Source organism: Euprymna scolopes, chromosome 14, assembly GCF_053919585.1.
Source record: "Euprymna scolopes isolate OS-2025 chromosome 14, ASM5391958v1, whole genome shotgun sequence".
Lineage (NCBI taxonomy): Eukaryota > Metazoa > Mollusca > Cephalopoda > Sepiida > Sepiolidae > Euprymna > Euprymna scolopes.
The window spans coordinates 155,485,925-155,507,119 of NC_136495.1; the positions used below are offsets into that span (position 1 = coordinate 155,485,925).

Here is a 21,195-nt window from a genome sequence, read left to right on the forward strand (position 1 = left end):
CGAGCACCTGCCATGAAAATAACGATAAAACAAGGATAGGCTCGCAACGTCTCTTCTGTGGGAGAGAAGTTGCAGGGTAGAGAAAAGGGCATCCCCCACTAAACCACGAAGTCTATTTTGTACTCTGTCAAGGCATGATAGGCTGTTTTTGGCAGCTCCTGCCCAGATATGGCAACAGTATTCCATCCTTGGACGTACTTGGCTTTTATATAGATAGAGAATTGCATCCGTAGTGAGATATCTTCTGGAGCGGTAGAAGTGTGTTCACTACTTTTCCTTTGAACTGTAAATAAAACAGTAGGATAATCAAGACCCTCAATCCATGGAAGAGCAACTAGTCCAGAAGAAAGAAAACAACATGACTCTTTCTCTGTTTTAGCCATGTTTTTCTTCTGATTATCTTAGATTTCTCTCTGACGCTCGATTTTAACAATGTGGAGTTTAAAGAAGTGTGATTGAAGATTATGCAACCTTTTTCCACCATGAATTTCTGTTTACCTTTCAGAGAGTATCCATTGTTTCTGAAGAAAGAAGGATGTCGTTAATAATTGTACTGGATGCATTTGTTTTGCAGAAACGTACAAACCTCAAAGAGCTAGCATAAGCTTTTATCGACAATCAGGACTTTGAGGCATAGCATATTTTAGACACCGGTTTATTGATCATCTATTAAAACTGAAAGAAAGCATCATTTCAGAAACACATAAATGCAAGATGAAGACAAAGCAAAGATGAGGAGTTTACTAAAATCTGAAGAGTAAGCTGTAAGCTTAATTAAATTACAGAATAGAAAATATTTTAAGCATAAAGATAAAGGTGGAAGGAAAAAAAACCCAAACTCTGCTATGAGATTGGTAAAGAGAAATATAAACGTGTGTAAAAAAGGTAAAGTTTGTTAGATGAAAGAAATGCTAAAAAATATTAGCATTATATAATTTTATCCTTAGAGTTAGAGGCAATATTTCTCTCCAGTAATGCAACAGATGGAAAACTGTACCGTGAAAGTCGTGAAGAATCCAGCTAAATAGATCAGAGTTATGCATCAGAAGCTTCTGCCGGTGACAAGTCTGAAGGTAATTTCCTAAGAAAAAAAAAGAAAAGGGCCGTCAAAAAGAGATAAATACTAGAGTGTCTATTCGATGCTAAACAGAACAATCTAATATATATATATATATAAGTCAACGTGTCTGTGTGTGTGTACATTTTCCAATGCAATAACTCAGTCGATTTTAAGTGTACAGACTCGAAATTTGATATACAGGGTACTGAGATTTGGGAAAATCTTTGATTGGTTTTCGGCCAGAAATTTAGCTGTTAAGGGGTCAAAATTCAACGATTTGACCTTTGAGAACTCTACCAAACTCCTCCGACAATTTTGGGTCTAAACACTTGAAATTTTTTATATAGATTCCTTGGACATGTATCTAACTTAATAACTTGATTTGAGCCCAAAACAATAAATTTTAAGGGGTCAAATTAAAAAAAAATTAACCGCTTTTTTTTTTTTTTTTTTTTTTCTCAACATATGCCTCCAAACGCCAGACTGAAATGCTAGTAATGATATAAAATTGAAACAATATACTGGATTGCACCATTTGCACAATGTTTTCGCCATGTATATATATATTTTTTTTTTTTTTTTTTAAAGCCACAAAATTACATATTTTGTTTTTTGTGTTTTTTAGGGTACGCGATGTCCATACAAGTACCAGTCACCATCACCAGCATCACCACCACCACCAGAGCAGCAGCAGCAGCAATCATCATCGGCAATATCAGCAGCATGGTAACCACAGCAATAGTAGCAATGGCAGCCATGGTGGTGGTGGTGGTGGTGGTGGTGGCGGCCATGGAAACCATTCCTATTCTCAGAATAGTGGTAGCGTCGACAGTGGAAACAGCAGCTCAAGATCAGGATCATCTGCTTTCGGTCAGTGGTGCCGCCAACGTTTTAATTAAAGAATTCTCTTAAACGTCTTTCTTCTTTCACATCAACACATTTTGGACCGTTTTCATCATTTTGATTTCACAAGATTTTGACCATTGTACTCTCCGACCTTCTTCACGTTTTGTTGCAGCAAGTAATTTCAAACTGTTTTACGGCTGATAAACACTTTTTGAGTAATTTAATTCGGGGGTAGTAGAAAGCGCAATTTGGATTTACTTTTGCCAGCCTTGTAACTCCTGCTTCTTTTATTTTACCCTTTAGTTCTCATGTTCCATGAACGATATTTCTGACAAAGGAGAAAGAATCTTGTTTTTTTTCTTTTTTTAATAGAAATCGTTTTAAATAAGGCATGAAACCACTTTTTTAAAAATGGTTGCATTGTAAAGATATGAAATACTGTCAGGTATGAGTATTTTTCTAGCACAATAGAGGATGTCCATCTTCTTTGCAGCAGCCTTGGCAATGTCTTCTATGCATTTGTTCCAATTCATGTTACCTGGAGTTTGAAAGTGTAACGATTAATGCAAACAAGACTAGCGTGTAGATATTGATCACCGTTTGATGTGCATTCTATATGTCATAGCTAAAATCATGTTGACCCACCAGTTCCCAACAAATCACCAGAGTTAAGCAATATTGAGCCTGGCTAATAGCGAGATGGGATAATGATGTAGAAATACTGGATATTGTAAGCAAATATGCTACCCAGGTCTGTAGATATGAGTGCCAGTTTTTCTGGGAAATAGAATTGGTAACCTACTAATGTTCTGTCAAGGGGGTGGTTCAAGCCACCCCTTCTGCTTGACGCTATAATAGCTGAACTGAAAAGATATGATACTGTGAGGTGTGAGTTTGCAGCAGACTTGGCAATGTCTTTTATGTATTTGTTCCAATTTCTGAAAGTAAATTAAGATAAAAAATAAGTGTTATAAGATATTAAAAAAAAAGGGCATAAAACGTGCAATAAATGCAGAATACCTAAATTCCTGGATTCCTGACTATGAAAGGCAAGTGAAGAAAGTTTTTAAAAATTCAATGGCTAAAATCGCGGGAACATACACTAATCAGAATGAGGATAATGTTAATATCAATAATAATTCGTCTTCGAAATTCTCTCAATCCTGTCTTTTTTTCTTTCCTAATCACATTTTGTTTTCATCATTGTCATCGAACCGTTTCTTTACATCCAGCAGAATGTGATCTATTTAATTGTCTCTCCACAACCTGTCTTTCACTGTTTGGTTCAGCTGGTTCCATGAATATAAATCATAAAACCATCTTGTCTGTGGTCTATCTCTTTTTCTGCATCATTCCACCATTTCTTTAAGACAATAAAACCAAATATAGACCTTCAAAATAGTGTGATTTCTAAATATTATGCATTACCTATTTGCCCAATTTGTTTATAGAAAATTGCATTGAAAAAATTATGTACTGCCTTGAATAGAGGCTCATTAACCATTTTTGAATGTCCAGAAAAGGTTATGAACAAAAGATTTTTTTTTCTTTTTTTTTTTTTACACAGTGGTCACCACTTATCAAGGCCTGGAAGCCACTCAGGGATAAGGGTTATTGCAAGTTCATTACGTTAGTGTGGAGATTTGATGAAGTGTTTACTTAAGGGGGCGGTTCATTAGGAATTTGTTAACGTTGGACTTGAACACATCCAAGTTGTAGTCAGGTGGGAAGCAGGCAGACGGAACAGTTCCACAGGCATGCAGTTCTAAGAAAGAAGCTTTGTTCATGGAATCTACGTTTTGATTTAGGCACAGATAAAGAGTGGGGGAAATTTTTCACAGTGGATTTGGCTAGACGGGTGTTTTTCGTGAAAGATTGTCGAGGGGGGACCAGAGATTGGAGTTCAGATGAGCACCTGCCATGGAAATAACGATAAAACAAAGATAGGCTCGCAACGTCTCTTCTGTGAGAGAGAGGTTGCAAGGTAGAGAAAAGGGCATCCCCCACTAAGCCACGAAGTCTATTTTGTACTCTGTCAAGGCAGGATAGGCTGTTTTTAGCAGCTCCTGCCCAGATATGGCAGCAGTATTCCATCCTTGGGCGTACTTGGCTTTTATATAGATAGAGAATTGCGTCAGTAGTGAGATATCTTCTGGAGTGGTAGAAGGATCGCACCATCTTTCCAGCGACCTTGGCAACAGACTTGATGTACTTGTTCCATTTCAGATCAGGAGTAAAGGTCAATCCCAGAAGCTTGTCAAAACACGGGGCCTCTCTCAGACGAGAGCCACCCATCCCAATTGATGCCAGATGGGGATCAGAGTGTTGATGATGTAAGGATAGGAGCTTGGTTTAAGATGCATTAAAGGTAACCAGTCGCGTCTTCCCCTACTGAACCACGCGCTCGAGATCAGAGGAGAGAGAATCAGAGTGAACTTTGTCATTTACAGCCTTTGATGTGTTGCCATAGATGGTCGTGTCATCAGCATAGATGTTAATGAATGATTTTAGTATGTGTTTAGGGAGGTCATTGATGTAGATCAGGAAGAGAGTTGGGCCCAGGATTGACCCCTGAGGAACTCCAGCATTAATACTGCAGGCCTCTGATTTTTGTCTATCGACCACTACTCTTATGAGCCTATCGGAGAGAAATGATTTAATGATCGAGAAAACATTTCCAGTTATACCATAGCTGGAAATCTTGTGAAGTAGACCCTTATGCCATACCTTGTCGAAGGCTTTTGATATGTCAAGAGCAATTGCCCTAGAGAGAAAGCCTTTGTGGAGAGATTCAGTAATCCTGTGAGATATAACCGTCAGCACATCTGCTGTAGATATTGCAGAGCGGAAACCATATTGTGTGTCACTAAGAAGGTTGTTTCTGCTGGGGTGGTTGACTACTTCTTTATTTCATATGGATTCCAACAACTTACTCATGACACACAGGAGACTTATTGGTCTGTACTGAGAGGGAGATGACTTATCACCTGAATTCTTAAATACAGGGCAAACTGATGAGGTCTTCCAGGGAGTTGGAAAGCACTTCTCCTTAAGGCAGCGCTTAAACAGTTTCGTAAGTATGGGAGCAAGTTCTGGTTGAAGCTTTTTTAACACTATAATTGGAATGCCATCAGGGCCAGTTGCTTTACTGGAATCAAGGTTCTTGGTGACCTCATGCACGGATATTTGTATGTTACCTAGCTTGTTCTGTGTTATAGGAGGAAATATGGGGAGTTGATGGCCTTCGTCGCAAAGGGTAGAATTAGCTGCAAAGTTCTTTGCAAATAGTGTGGCCTTGTCTGACGCTGACGAGATGACCTCTGGTCCATTGATAATGGTTGGGATAGAACGCACACTTCTATTCAGGATCCTATTTGTTATTTGCCAAAACTGGTTGGAACCAAGCCTCTGATCAGCTACCTTGGATTTAACAGACTAGGCATATAGCTCTCTTGCATTTTTTATTACTCTTTTACAGTGGTTGCTGGCAGTCCTGAAAGCAGCTTTAGTCTCAGTGCATCTATTACGTTGGTAGCTATGAAAAAAGTGATTTCTGTGCGCGATAGCAGCAGCACATTCTGGGGAGAACCATGGCTGGCTGTTAGGTTTTTGTTGGAATTTTTTAGATGGTATCAATTGATCTATGCCTACAATTGACCATTCGGTTATGACATATCATAACTATTAATGCGTTTCAGAAGATAATGTCCAAAGATAAATGAGTTTCCTACATGAATGACAGAAAAAGTAGTGGAAGAAATGAGAATACTCACAGTTGATTTGACAAATTTTATTTACAAGGAGGCAACACATAGAATGATGCAAATTACATTTATCAGTCGTAGTCCGTTATTGCTTGAGTTTGTGTCGCAACTATTATGGACACAAGTGACATATCTTCATTTACTCAGGTTTTAAGTAATCCTTTTATTGGTGCTTGCCAGTGTCTGTCTTGTTCCGTTCTTGCATCTCAACGCAAGAACTTTCATAACAGAAGTAAAAGGGAGGAGGTAACTCCACTTGAAACAGAAACGGAGTTAGCTCCCATTGATCGTAGTTCTATCATCCTAATCATTTTAAGGTTTCTTATTGTGTTATTTCATTTATTAATATTAGATGAAGTTCTTCAGATGCATCAGAGTTTTATATCATTCAATCATTTCAATTCTTATACTCAGAAAATCTTTCATAAAAATTTGGCTACTGTTGTTGGAGAATGTTGTCTCTATTTAAAACTAGCTGGCATATCCAGCATTGCGTGGGGCCATAAAAACTAAAAACAAGTTAAATAGTGAGTGTAACATCTTTATATTAAAACTTCTATTTTCTCCTCTCCCTCTAGTCTCTAACAAAAACCAGGCCCAGTTTACCTACAAAGAATAAATATTTTTTTTAATTTAGATATTATACATCTGAGGCAATGCCAATCAATAAAATACCAACTTTGTGTGTTTTTGTTTTCAAGTTTTGAGCTATTAGTTGGGCATAAAAACATTAACAACTGCTCTTTATATAATAGATTATTTTTCCCTTCTGAATATCCTAATGTTTTGGGAGTTTTGCGTTAAACAGTATTTATGCAATAAACATTTCTTGCAATAATGGACTCCATTTTTCACACTACAGCTTAAAACACTGACATTCATTAATGTGTACATGTGTTATTTTTTGTCAAAAACATTTTTTTTATTTATATTGCACTTTCTCAATCTTTCTCAATTATCATTTTCTTTTCAAACTCCTATTCAACTAGTTCGTAAAAAGTGATGTTTAAGGAGTTGCCTGTAACATGATACAATCTGTCTCGATTGAATTCATCTTTTTAGTGTTCTTTCAGAATTTGAGGCATTCATAGATTGAAATTGTCAGTTTCAAACATTTTTATTGCTTCAATTTTGAAATAGACTGACTTATGTACCATTAAAAAAACAGATGCATTTTTAACTGCTTTTTTTTTTTTTCTTTTTTTTTTAAGTCATTTTTATTTATTTTGGGGTTAGGCATGCTTTTGCAGAATAGTGGGATTTGAAAACTGCATTTCAGGTAAAAACACTATTACATACGTGTCATGTTAAAATTTAGTAAAAAAATTCTAAAAAATTTCCAAAAAAATGATCCAGTAGAAAAATAATAATGTGTTAAAATAGAATTTATAAAATTATCAAGTTTTATCGTATGTTTTAATGTGATAGAGTTGTGCTACTAATTCAGTATGACAAACTGACTTACATCTCTTGCTTTCCTTGAAATCCACCATTGAAAAAAAATAGCAAATGTCCAACCATTAGTGACTGTTATTTTGTGAAAAATAGATCTAGCATATCTATTGGCTAATATTTTGTAATCTTTGGAATTAATTGCATGTATACATGTCCTGTTAAAATTAGTATAGTGTTTCTACACAAAATGCTTTTGTTTCAAATTGTACTATTCTGCAGAAGTACCTGTTTTGAGAAGGATGTTGTAGTTTGCTTAAAGCATTGTGAGTAATGTGAAAGGAGTTGTATTTGAAGGCTATATCAATGTGGTTTGTGGGTGGACACAAGTTAGTATATAAAAGAATGACAATATTAGAAGAAATTTTCAATAATTTTTAATTATGTTTATTTGCCAACATAATGTGTCATACAAGATGGTAGGTGTTGATGTCTCTAATTTTCGAGATTAGTATCTCTTCTTCAGAGGGGAAAATAAAAAGAAATGTGTACATATTGTGCAGATTTTTTATTTTTTTTATTTAGCAAAGTCATATTTCTTCACGTCGGATATTTCATTGGTTATTAGTTTCTTTCTTGGAACTGCAGAGTAATATCATCACATTCTCTTTCGTGATTGTCCATAGAGTAATCATTTACTTGGAAGTTTAGAAGAACCATTGTGCAAATAACACTGAACATGAATCTGCTTGATGCAAATAAGACAAACATTCAGAACCATAAAAGAATCCTTGTTTTAAAAAAGATTTCGGACTGTAGACTCAAAGACATACAGTTTCAAAATAAGACACATAAGAATAGTTTCTGTTTAACACATGCAGACACCAAAGGACATCTACACGTCTTTATTTGGATGCTAAGACTGTTTGTACACACACACACACACACACACACACACACACACACATATATATAATCGCTTAGAACAACAAAAAATAAAAGGGTTCCTATGTCATTGACAATAAAAGAAAAAACATATATATTTTATATGGTCCAAAAAGATCACTCTAAGAGATTGATGATTTCAAGACTCATGAGTAAGCAAATAAAAGGGAGAATCGCTCCATTATTTTTATGCTCTCAATTAACCACGCGTTCCCCTCATTCTTCTCGTGAGTAAAGTAGTTAAACCTAAGGATTCTAATTGTAATCTTTTATTCCTTTTATTAGTTTAGCCACTTTTCTTTGTATGTGTTCCTATTTTTGATCTAATCTAAATCCAACCTCATTTTTTTTAATTATCTATAATATGAAGGGCAAATGTCTGTATGTCAAGTTGAAACTTGAAAAATACGCAAATAACACCCACAAAGTTGGTATTTTGTAATCATTGTAACCCTGGATGTAAATCTAAGATTTAAAAAGATTCATTATTTGATGGTCACATGACTATTTCTGTTATTTAATGTTATCATGTGAAGATAAGTAGCTCTGATTTTTCACATAGTCATTTCCCTTATGCTGATTCGAGTTGTGTGTGTGTGTGTGTGTCCAGAAAGAGAAATAGGCTGGGTGAAGAAGAAAGAGTGGGAGGGGCAAAAAGAGAGTGAAAGAAGTTATGTTAGATTTTTGACCCAGGCAGTGTTAAGTAGCTTAGCTAGTTTGTTAAAAACTCTAAAAATAGATTACATCTATATATGGAAAATACTCTAAGAAATTTCATATCTGAACATATCTTTTTTCATTTTTTTCTGTTATTTTAGATTCCCCACGTGTGCGCAAGAATGTGGTTAGCTGTGTAACAGTTCCTGACAGTCCTGAACTTGAACATGGCTCAATAGTGGCAGCTGGTAGCAGCAGTGGTGGTGGTGTTGGTCACAGTGCCCGCAAACCAATCACATTCACCCCAATCAAACATGAAATCCCATCTTCTTCAACATCATCCTCATCTTCCTCATCCTCTTCCAGCAGCATTGGCAGCGTGAAGGGACTGGCTGCAGTCTCAACTTCTTCCATGGTCAGTTGTGCATCGGGAGCTGCATTAGGTGTGTCCACGCTGATTCCTGACAGTCATGGTGGATCTGGAGGCGGAAGCAGCAGTGGGAGTTATGTCAAGATGCAAATGGTGCCCCCTAGCCAGAACCAACACCTGATGCCCTCTGTGGCCACGGTCAGAGGAGGAGGTGGTAATGGGGCAGTTTCCGCAGCGGCCACAGCACCAACAAATCCCCACTTCATTCCACCAAATGTCACAATCCACGATCAGTGTCGGCAACCAAAATACCGTGAACAGATAACCAAAACGTCTCCTTTCGTGACTCACATTCCCAAGCAGGAAGCCTCTTTGCTGTCCTCATCGTTTTTGCCATGTGCATCAGCATCATCCAGTAATGACAGGCTGCGTCTGAACCGGACCCCAACTAAGCATGAGGTGAAGCTGCCTCCGCTCGATGTGGAGGTAACAGCCACACCTTCGATCCACAGTAAGCTAGCGTATGTTTCCCCAACTGTGCGCCTCAGCCAGAATCACCAGTCACGGACTCTTCAAGGTCATTCTTTGCACCGGAACATGATTGGTGGACCTCAGCCGACTGGCACACTTGTAACCACAGTCCTCAGCAACAAACAGCGGCCTATCAATAGCCTCACCAACCCAGCAAACGTCTCCTCTCAACTCTCTCCAGCTCAACCCAGTGTACACATTGGCCAACCCGTCTTTCTCAATACAGGCTCACAAGTCGAAGTACACAGGTAAGTGCAACTTGTTGATTTCAACAGTTTTTTTTTTTTGTCTCTTATCGAGAAACTCGAAGCCTCTTCTTCCAGTTAATCCATATTATCACACATAAAAGTAAACATTTTCTAAAATGGAACTTTTAATTCAACCCTGTGTTTGTGATATAAAATAGCATTTGAATTATATTTCAGTTATTAAACTTAAGATAGGCAACTCCTAGTATATTCTTCAGTTGAAAATGAGTTAAATTAAAGTATATGATAGTTACTTTTAGGTGATTATTTAAGAATGTTTCAAATTAGTAATTAGAGCCAGAGTAAGTGTGTTATTATATTGCCAATAACCTAGTACAATGATAACAAATAAAAAAATTAGCTATATTGGATTATTCAGTGTTATTTTCACATTTCGGTTGATATAATCTCAGACGTTCTTCAGGTGTATCTTGTTAAACTTGAATATCAGCATAGAATTTCAAACAAAATCTTTTACCTAATACTCTCATTCCATCAGGCATGACTAGTTGAAAGTCCTAAGTAATTCACAATTTTTTTTTACGTGTCACCCACACTGAGGATTGAACCTTCAACTTCCGGAAGAGTGTAACCTATGACAGAATTTTGCCAAATACTTTATCCACTATGCCACGTATATAATATGGGTCTACAGTGAAGAGTATGAAACATTTGAGGTGACGTCAGGTGTTCAACAGGGGCTGTTCCTTCTCCCCTGCTCTTTTCAACTATGCGATCGATTATATTATCAATGAAGCCCTTCAAGATCACGAATGGGTTGCGGTTGGGTGAAACGTGACTGTCTCACCTTGCTTACGCATGATATAATCCTGCTTGGATCAGCTGCTGAGGAGGTGCAAGCTGTGCTCCAGTGAGTGCAACCGCTTGCAGATTCATAATGTGCATCGATGCTTCCAAAAAAATGCCTTCATTAATTGAGCAAGGTACCTGGCAGGTGCTCACACTGGGCAGAATTTAATAGATAATGTGGATTTTTTAGTCTATCTCGGCTCGGCTATCACACTGACTGGGCAGGTAGCGGCTGAGATTGGGCAGCAAATAGGAGCAGCATGATCTATATTTCTGACAGGCAATTGTGCTTGAACAGAAAGAGGTGCATCTATCAGGCAATGGCATGGACCATCTTTTCTATGGCTGTAAGACGTGGCCTATTAGAGTGACAGATTTGCATAAACTGGAAGTCCTTTGACAACAACCCTTTCGCAGCATTCTGTGTTGCTGCTGTGGAGATCGTTTTCCTATATCTACTCTCCACCGTGACTAAACCTACGCCTCTTACCAGCTATTCTTCTTCGGTGGTTTGGACATGCAGCTCGTCAACAAGAGGGAAAGCTCATTCACAAGGTCTTTTGTGCACCTTCTCTGCCTGACTGGCACAAATGTGTTGGTGAGCAGTGAAAGACCTTAGCAGCAACAACAATTAAAGATAATCTTGCAGTATTATCAGACCCACTAGTAGTTTGTTTCTGGTGTTGGAATTGGGGGTTAAGGTTAGTCATTTCCTGCAACCTAGCCTCTGATCGTCGAAACTGGACTGCAATGGTTCGAAATGTAGTTCGTGCTTATGAGAAAGCCACCTCAATCTGGTTGGGATGATAACTGTTACAGGTACAAGTAATATGCATTAATAGATTATATGATAACGTAATTTGTATTAAATATATATAATAATAATATGCTAGACTTTTTAAACCATTAAAGACGAAAGTTATAGTCTGTCCACTTAGAATGAGGGCTTCATGCCAAACTGATATTTGAATTATATGGTAAAATCTCTGCTCATTTTTACATTTAATACTAATCCCTATTAATCCCATTAATCCCTATTAACTATGCATCGAACAGATACCATAATATTTAGTTTGCGACACTTTATCATAACAAAGGTCTTTACAAAATTTCAGTCAGATCAGCCGAGTAGTTTCTGAAAAAAACAAATGGAACAAAGAAAAATATAATATAGATATTATAATAATATATAATGGTATAAAATGAAATTTCAGGTCTCCTATTTACAAATAATAATTGCAAAATTAAATTCTTCTGAATGCATTTCTGTTTCTTCATAAAGAAGTCAAATGTTTTAATCCTTGTAAATGGTTAAAAAAAAAAATATTTTGTGGTCCTTTGAAATTGAAAAGGAATTTGAAAATATTTAAACTGTCAAATAGAAAGTCATTTCAACTAGCTTTAAAATTCTTAGCAAATCTGTTAAAATATTGAAAGTTATAGTTATATAAGAATAATATAAGAATTTGGTTCCATTAATAATTTAAGAACTAAAGAATCTTCGGGGCAAGATCAAAGTGTAGTATCTGTTCCGGCAGATACTGCAAGCTATGACTAGCAAAGACCAGATGTGGGGGCAACCCCACATGCCTGACCATTAACCAGCTCCCATTTCCCACCTCTCGGGAGCTGGTCCCCTTTTTCCCTTCCCCCTCCCTTCACTCCTCACATTAAAAATTGGCCTTGTGCCTAATTTGCTCAGTGGGGGAGCAAATAAATACCATCTGTTCCGGCAGATACTGCAAGCTATGACTAGCTATGACTAGCAAAGACCAGATGTGGGGGCAACCCCACATGCCTGACCTTTAACCAGCTCCCATTTCCCACCTCTCGGGAGCTGGTCCCCTTTTCCCTTCCCCCTCCCTTCACTCCTCACATTAAAAATTGGCCTTGTGCCTAATTTGCTCGGTGGGGGAGCAAATAAATACCATCTGTTCCGGCAGATGCTGCACTTAAGATAATTTGTACCAGTCAATGGAGGGGAAACCCTCTATACTGGGACAATTATTATTTTTGGTAACCAGAGTGCCCCCTTTTTGCCTACTTTTAGGGGAGCTGGTTTTTACCTCACATTAAAAACGGCCTTGTGCCTAATTTGCTCAGTGGGGGAGCAAATAAATGCCATCTTCGGGGCAAGATCAAAGTGTAGTATCTGTTCCGGCAGATACTGCAAGCTATGACTAGCAAAGACCAGATGTGGGGGCAACCCCACATGCCTGACCATTAACCAGCTCCCATTTCCCACCTCTCGGGAGCTGGTCCCCTTTTTCCCTTCCCCCTCCCTTCACTCCTCACATTAAAAATTGGCCTTGTGCCTAATTTGCTCAGTGGGGGAGCAAATAAATACCATCTGTTCCGGCAGATACTGCAAGCTATGACTAGCTATGACTAGCAAAGACCAGATGTGGGGGCAACCCCACATGCCTGACCTTTAACCAGCTCCCATTTCCCACCTCTCGGGAGCTGGTCCCCTTTTCCCTTCCCCCTCCCTTCACTCCTCACATTAAAAATTGGCCTTGTGCCTAATTTGCTCGGTGGGGGAGCAAATAAATACCATCTGTTCCGGCAGATGCTGCACTTAAGATAATTTGTACCAGTCAATGGAGGGGAAACCCTCTATACTGGGACAATTATTATTTTTGGTAACCAGAGTGCCCCCTTTTTGCCTACTTTTAGGGGAGCTGGTTTTTACCTCACATTAAAAACGGCCTTGTGCCTAATTTGCTCAGTGGGGGAGCAAATAAATACCATCTGTTCCGGCAGATGCTGCACTTAAGATAATTTGTACCAGTCAATGGAGGGGAAACCCTCTATACTGGGACAATTATTATTTTTGGTAACCAGAGTGCCCCCTTTTTGCCTACTTTTAGGGGAGCTGGTTTTTACCTCACATTAAAAACGGCCTTGTGCCTAATTTGCTCAGTGGGGGAGCAAATAAATACCATCTGTTCCAGCAGATACTGCAGCTATGACTAGCTATGACTAGCAAAGACCAGATGTGGGGGCAACCCCACATGCCTGACCTTTAACCAGCTCCCATTTCCCACCTCTCAGGAGCTGGTCCCCTTTTTCCCCTCCCCCTCCCTTCACTCCTCACATTAAAAATTGGCCTTGTGCCTAATTTGCTCGGTGGGGGAGCAAATAAATACCATCTGTTCCGGCAGATACTGCAAGCAAAGACCATATGTGGGGGCGACCCCACATATAAGACCTTGGTCAATGTAGGGGCAACCCTTCATACCAATTGTCACTACCCAGCTCCCCTACTCCCCGGGGAGTTGGTCCCCATTTCCCCTTCACTCCTCACATTAAAAATCGGCCTTGTGCCTAATTTGCTCGGTGGGGGAGCAAATAAATACCATCTGTTCTTCAGATGCTGCACTTCAATTTCTTGTTCTCTGTCAGTGGAGGAGAAGTCCTTCACGACTGAGACAATTTTTATTTTTGTTCCTTTTCTCCACGTTAAAAAACGACCCTGGTGTCTAACTCTGTCCCGTGGGGAGGCATTGTAAATAGGAACTAAAGAATCTTCGGGGCCAGATCAAAGTGTAGTATCTGTTCTTCAGATCCTGCACTTCAATTTCTTGTTCTGTCAGTGGAGGAGAAATCCTTCACGACTGAGACAATTTTTATTTTTGTTCCTTTTCTCCACATTAGAAAACGACCCTGGTGTCTAACTCTGTCCTGTGGCTAGGCATTGTAGATAGGAACTAAAGAATAACATGATAAATAAAATTTAACTTTCAAAATCGCAATTTAAAAAAAATAATTCAGTATGAAAAAAATGTTTAAATAAACAGTTAAGAAAAAGAATAACAATAAAAATACTTTCGGATAATGTTGGTTCAGTAAATGATAAAAGCATGATTGTTCAACAATGTCATTCACTGTCTCATGACTGTTTATGTTTATTATAATCAACAATTTTGTTGGCTGGTTTTGTAGTTTTAAAAAAAAATGGTAAATTAATGAAATGCCTCTTGAATTGTTGAAAGCAAATGTTATATCATGTTTGTATAATTTTGTAAATTGCAAATGTATTATTGAATCGTCATTTACCAGAAAAACCCCGATTATATTAAATAAAATTAAACTTTTAATTTCGATTATTGAAATTGTTTAATGTTATCAATTGTCGAGAATAGCTCAATTTGGGATTTTTTGCCAAAAACAAAAACTAAAGAAAAAATTGTATGGTGTACTCATGACGAACCGAAAATGCATTTAAAAAATCTTGTAAATTAAAGTTTTATTTTTAAATAAGAAATCAAATTTTATGAATAGCTGAAGAGTGACTCTCATCCGCCATTTTGAAAAATACTTGAAGAAACAACGGCAAAATAGCTCAATATTTAATACTAGTTTTATGTTTTACTGACTACAAATTCTTATTAATTGCTTAAAAACGATTTCTTTTATAAAAATAAAACATCAATTTACACGATTTTTGGAATATGATATTTTCGTTTTGTCACAATATATACATCAGAGATACTTTTTTTTATTTTTGTTTGATTTTTTTTTTTTAATATAGAAGGAATTCTCAATAAGAACCTTGAAAGCAAGCGCCATGTTGTTATTTTTGTATAATTTTGTAAATTGCAAGTGTATTATTCTTAAATCGTCATTTACCAATAAAACCTGATTATATTAAATGAAATTAAACTTTAATTTTCAATTATTGAAATTGTTTGATGTTATCAGTAAGGAATATTATCACTTGTCCAGAATAGAGTCCAATTTTGATACGAGATAATACAAGATTTCTCATTTTACAAATGACGGGGGTCAGGCCAAAATGCATCCCTTAGCATTTACTAGCGACCGTTTCAATATGTCTTTCTGGCCTATTTACAAACCAATTGAATTTCTTTAGTTCATTTTTCTTTTCTTTTTTTTTTTTTTTTTTTTTAACTAACAGCTCATTTGAGAAATATTGATTTTATCGCAATAAAAGCTTTCGAGCGAATTTTGACTCAATACCATTATTTTTTTAAACGGGTACCATTTTTTTTTCATTGTTAACTAAAAAAAAAAACGCATCTTAAAAAATTAAATTGATTCCTAAACTGGCCCCAGAGATTGTAACAGTTAAGATATATTTTGGCCCAATCCTATTTAATTAAGAGCAGTTAGACACAATGTCGTGTTTTTTAATTTGGGAAAATTCATTTCCTCAAAAAGGAAACACGGAATTGAAACAAAAACGAAAATTGCCTCCATGAAGGAGAAAAGATGAAGTGCATAATCTGGACAGTTTAGATTATCTCCCTTTAATAAAACAATACTAATATTTTGTATTATCTCCCTTTAAATGGCAATACCTAATATTATCTTGGATTACCTCCCTTTAAAAAACAATAGCGCCCTATTCTGGACAATTACCTATACTTTTCGTAGATCTTTTTGTTTTTTGTATATATTCTTAAAATTATTTGATTTTATTGTATTAGGTCAGTATTTTCAGATAAATGTTTTTGTTTAATTTTTGTGTTTATATATTGTTTGTTTTGGGGTTTTTTTATGTTGTATTTTTATTTTTATTTTTTTTTTTTTGATTAGTTAGCATTTGGTAATTAAATATTTTTTAAGTTTTCTTAGAACCCAACCAAAAGCTTATGATGAATATTCTATAATGGCTTTAATCTTTTTATATTTTTAAATTGTGGAATTCTCTCTCTCTCTCTCTCTCTCTCTCTCTCTCTCTCTCTCTCTCTCTCTCTCTCTCTCTCTCTCTCTCTCTCTCTCTCTCTTTGTTATTCACGTGGGCATTTCTGTGTATGTACGTAAATGTGTACCAATTTTTCTTTCTTTTTCTCTCTCATATTATCTTTCTCTGATCTGTTGGCTAGTTGGAACCAAATAATCGCTATTTAGTAATAGTTCTAACTTTCTAGCAGATTGCTTATATTTCCATTTACCCACATCTCCGTCATAACGCTCAATGTCATTGGCTTCCATTTACAAGGACTGAGCTTGTAATCTTTTCTAAATTCCCCTTGTTTTTCAGACCTGCATAGTTTGAGATGGACGCTAAACTCGCACTACATTCGACATGAACATTTCCTCTTCCTCAAGTTCCAGTTACCACTGAACCCACCAAAATGGCTGCAGATCTTAATATCTCTATCTCTCTCTCTCTCTATCTCTGTCTCTCTCTCTCTCTCATTGCATGTCCTCTTCTCCCTATTTTCCACAGATTGCACCACTGTCAATGTTTAATTTTCATTCCTCAAAAGAAACAGCAGCAGAATTGGTTTTTAAAATCCTCTTTGATTCGAATCTTACAAAAACATTCTTTATCACACATTAAAACAAAAATTTAGAGACCTTCTTTTTTTTTCCTCGATGTAAACATTGTGTAAATTGGAATTAGAGTTTCCAAGTTAAGAAGCCAGTACAACACATATTTTTGTTAAAAATAAACATTTATTTAAAGATTTTATATCCATTTAGTTTCGATGATGTACGTCTTCATGTAATCAGTTGATTTAAAATTTTTAAATAAATAAATATTTATTTATAAAAAAAATCCTTTGTTGTAGTGGCTTCTTACAAATTCCAATTAAAATTTACGTAACACTTACATCAAACGGGGGAGGTTTCTAATTAATCTCACACAAGTCAAGCACAATCCTATGGATTGGAACTTTTTTTTTTAATCACTCTTTAAGACCACACGGACTTGGATTTTTTAGTGACACTATGCTACAAAGGAAGAAAAAGAAAAAAATAACACAAACTGATTCTATGTCTGATGAAAATGTATATTGCTGAAACTAAGTTGATTTTTAAAAAAATCCTAATAAAAGTTTATTAAAAAAAGAAAATTATGCGTTGTATTGGCTTCTTGCAAATTCTAAAAACAAAGCATGCAAGCCCAGTATATTAATCGGACGCTAATATTTATTTTCCTTCTTGGATGAAAGTACTTTATAGAAATGTATGGATTCGTTTTGAAACAAAAATATATTTTATGTTTTTGCTTTATGTAAGCCGAATATATATATATATATATATATATATATATATATAAAAGCGAAAATGTATGTGTGTGTGTTCGCTTTTTCTGTATGTCTACGAAAGGCTTTTTTCAGAGAAGCGGTCGGTTCACAACTTCTTAAAACTTTTTATATCACATATAAATCGTAATATCTCAGAGTTAACAACGGAGCTCGCCTGTCTATTTAATTTGCTGGACTCCAGAAAGATAAATATTCAACATTTGTCGCTCGCCGCATGTGGTTTAGTCTTTTTCCTATAACATCTTGGGAAAATAAAAATAAAAAAAAGCATTCCCGCAGTCAAACTTGACCTCATTAAGTCATTAAAACGTGCACCTGCTAAATCCAAGTAATTAAATAAATTCAAACTTGTTTCCGTTAGCATATCGCGGTGGCCCAATGGTTAAAACCGTCGCACTCTTTTTTTTTTCTTTTTTTTTTTTCACACTTTAATTTACAACTTTGCCTCAACAGTTCGGGTTCGATCCTCATACTTAACTACAAAAACATTTTTTATTTTAACCCCCCCCCCCTCCGGAGTTTTGATTTACCCAAAACCACACACACCTCCAAACACCCGGGCAATGCCGGGTACCCCTCGCTAGTATATATATATAAAATACATATCTGTTTCAATTTGTCTACTTTTCCAATTGCTGATTTATTTGATTGAAAAATGTAACAAATATTTTTTTTTTTTTTTTTTGTATGAAAAATGAAGTAGTATGAGTTGAAGTTTATCCAGTTTTTGGCAAATTATGAGTATATAATATCCAAAACAGCTACATGGTAAACAGCTAATAATCTGCATTTTCTGTTTAATAATTTAAGTTAAGGTTTCTTGTTTGTTTTTGTTTTTTCTATGTTATATAGTTTAATTCCATTTTGTAATTGTGAATTTTATAGTGGTATGTTAGCTAATTGTGAATTTTATAGTGGTATGTTAGCTAATGCAAGTGCCAAGTCTGCAATGTATTGAACTTAGTATCTACAGGAATTTAAATTGCACTTAATTTTTTTTTTTTTTTTTTTTTAATATGCAAACTTTCTGTGTGTGTGTGTGTGTGTGTTGAGATGATTAATTGAAATCTGAAAAATCTTTGGCTTTTTTCCAATTCTTAAAACAATTCTTTTAAGTTAAACTTTTGTTCTTTTCAATTTAATTTCCTATAGCTGGTGCTAATGATAAACATTTTTTTTCAACTACCAGACAACTAAAATTTATACATCATAATGAATTTAGGTTTAAAATGATAAAAATAGCACAAATGCATAAATAAGAAAAAAAAAAAATGGCACCATTGAGGAAAACAAAAAAAAATTATAAAAATACATTTAAAAGTAGATGAGGACTATCTACTAAATACCTCTCCCCCTACCCACCCACTCTCCCCTAAAAAGAAATGGAATGCTACCTTTTTACGTGATTAGTTGATTTTAGAATCAGAATCTATTATTGTGTCGGAATTGGAAATTAAGAACTGCATTTGTAATTGAATTGCAATTGTGAAAAAATATTGTAATCATTTCATCACTAATATATATATATATATATATATATATATATATATATATTCAGGGTTTTTTTATTCAAAAGTAATGGACTAGTGAATTCAACGAGGTTGTTAGATAGTGCTCAATAAAAAGAGCTGATAATACTTGTTTATTGTTATATAAACATGCTCACATCCCGCTGCTACAAACAGCCACTTGTTTTAATCAAACAACAGATATCATCAGGCAGCGACTTGACTATTCAAATGTTCAATAAATAATCTAATCGGTATTCATTGAATATTTGAATAGTCAAGTCGCTGCCTGATGATATCTGTTGTTTGATTGAAACAAGTGGCTGTTTGTAGCAGCGGGATGTGAGCATGTTTATATAACAATAAACAAGTATATATATATATATATATATATATATATATATATATATATATATATAAGGTTGGTGCAAAAAATAATGTTGTTTTTTGGCGTTCAACTTCAAAAGATCATAACCCTTTTCATAAACTTTATTAATCGAAATAAGAATCATTAGAATCAACATATTTTTGCCAACAAGTTTATTTATCCCATTAGCATAGAAATCCAGAGTTCTGAAAGCGATGAAGTCATTGAAGGCCGATTTGGCATCATCTTGGCTTTTGAAATATTTTTCATGCAGGAAATTGTCGAGATGTTTGTAAAAGTGATAATCGGTAGGCGAGAGGTCGGGTGAATATGGTAGATGAGGCAGTCTCGTAACCCAATTTGTTTAGCTTCTGCAGGGTCAGTTGAGCAACATGCAAATGAGTGTTATCATGGAGAATTGGTCACTCCATATTGACCAATCTCGGCCACATATGTTGGAGCTTCTGGTGCGTTTTCTCAATTTGTCAGCAGTACTTCGCCATAATCGTTTCGCCCGGATTCAAGAAGCTGTGATGGATGAGACCAGCTGCAGACCACCAAACAGTCACCATAACCTTTTTTGGTGCAATTTCGGCTTCGGGGAGTGTTGTGGAGCTTCTCTGGTATCCAACGACTGTGCCAAACGTCAACGGTTGTTGTAAAGGATCACTTCTCATCACATGTCACAATCTGCTTGAGAAATAGGTCGCTTTTGTTGCGCAGAAGAAGTATAGAAGACACCTCAAAATGATTTCAGCCTAGTTTGAACTAGAACAAGAAAATCGTGTAGATTTGAATTTTGTCCATACTGTCAAAAAGTCTGCAAAAAAAAATGAATGAAGAGATTGAGAACGGTAACAAATAACATGTTTCGATAAAGCAAAAAACACACTTCAAAATTATATATAACATGGATATATATATATATATATATATCAATGAATTAATTCAAAAATCACAGATAAAAGTAACAATTGAGAAAACTATGTTGTTTTTGCACCAACCTAATTATATATATATATATATATATATATATATATATATATAACTCTCAATCTGTCTACTCAAAAAATCTTTATCTACAGACTTGAAATTTGGTATATAGGGTAATTGAAAAATTGGTACTTTGGCGGGGGGGGAGGGTATTGGGGTTTTTTATCGGTTGGTCAACTGTTTCACAACTGCATATGTGCAAATCGTTCACATGACAACTTTTTTAAGAATAAGTAGGTTTCAAAAACACTTTTTAAAGATCATGGCAAGCTGGCCTAATGGTTATTGCACTTGACTCGCTGTCTTTAGGTTTTAGTTTCGGTCTCAGCATGAGTAATTTTTTTTTTTTTTACTTAGGAAAACATAATATTCACATGCACGTGTCTTTTACTTTTGTTACTTTTTTTCTAAAGGAATTTAACATTACGTTTAATATCGTACAGTGTGTATGTATATATACATATAGTTTTATATATATATATATATAAGTTTCGTGGTTCAATGTTAAATTCTGAAAAAACAACATATAGAGACGTATATTCGATTTAAGAATTTATTGCTTGACAAAAGGAATATATAGAAGGGGTTATTTTAATTTCCTTAATCCATGGATTTTCAACAATGGTTCATATCATCAGAGGAAATGAAATGCAGTTAGCAAAATGTACGCTATTTTTCT

The 21,195-nt window shown here is 35.6% G+C and overlaps 1 protein-coding gene across 20 annotated transcripts in view; it reads left to right on the forward strand.

Moving 5' to 3' along the window:
• LOC145293296 (homeodomain-interacting protein kinase 2-like) overlaps positions 1 to 21,195 on the forward strand; it is a 288,357-nt gene that overhangs the window by 248,106 nt on the left and 19,056 nt on the right. For 18 of the 20 annotated variants that reach the window (XR_013869708.1, XR_013869707.1, XM_080139909.1 and 15 more), the window contains exons 14-15: positions 1,686 to 1,930; positions 8,826 to 9,813. Coding sequence is in view for 18 of the 20 variants with exons in the window: in XM_080139909.1 (XP_079996035.1) it covers positions 1,686 to 1,930; positions 8,826 to 9,813 (1,233 nt within the window). In the remaining 2 variants the exon portion in view is untranslated. Of the gene's footprint in view, positions 1 to 1,685; positions 1,931 to 8,825; positions 9,814 to 16,633; positions 17,339 to 21,195 lie in introns of those variants that run through there. The other 2 variants (XM_080139926.1, XM_080139925.1) reach the window with 2 other exon arrangements.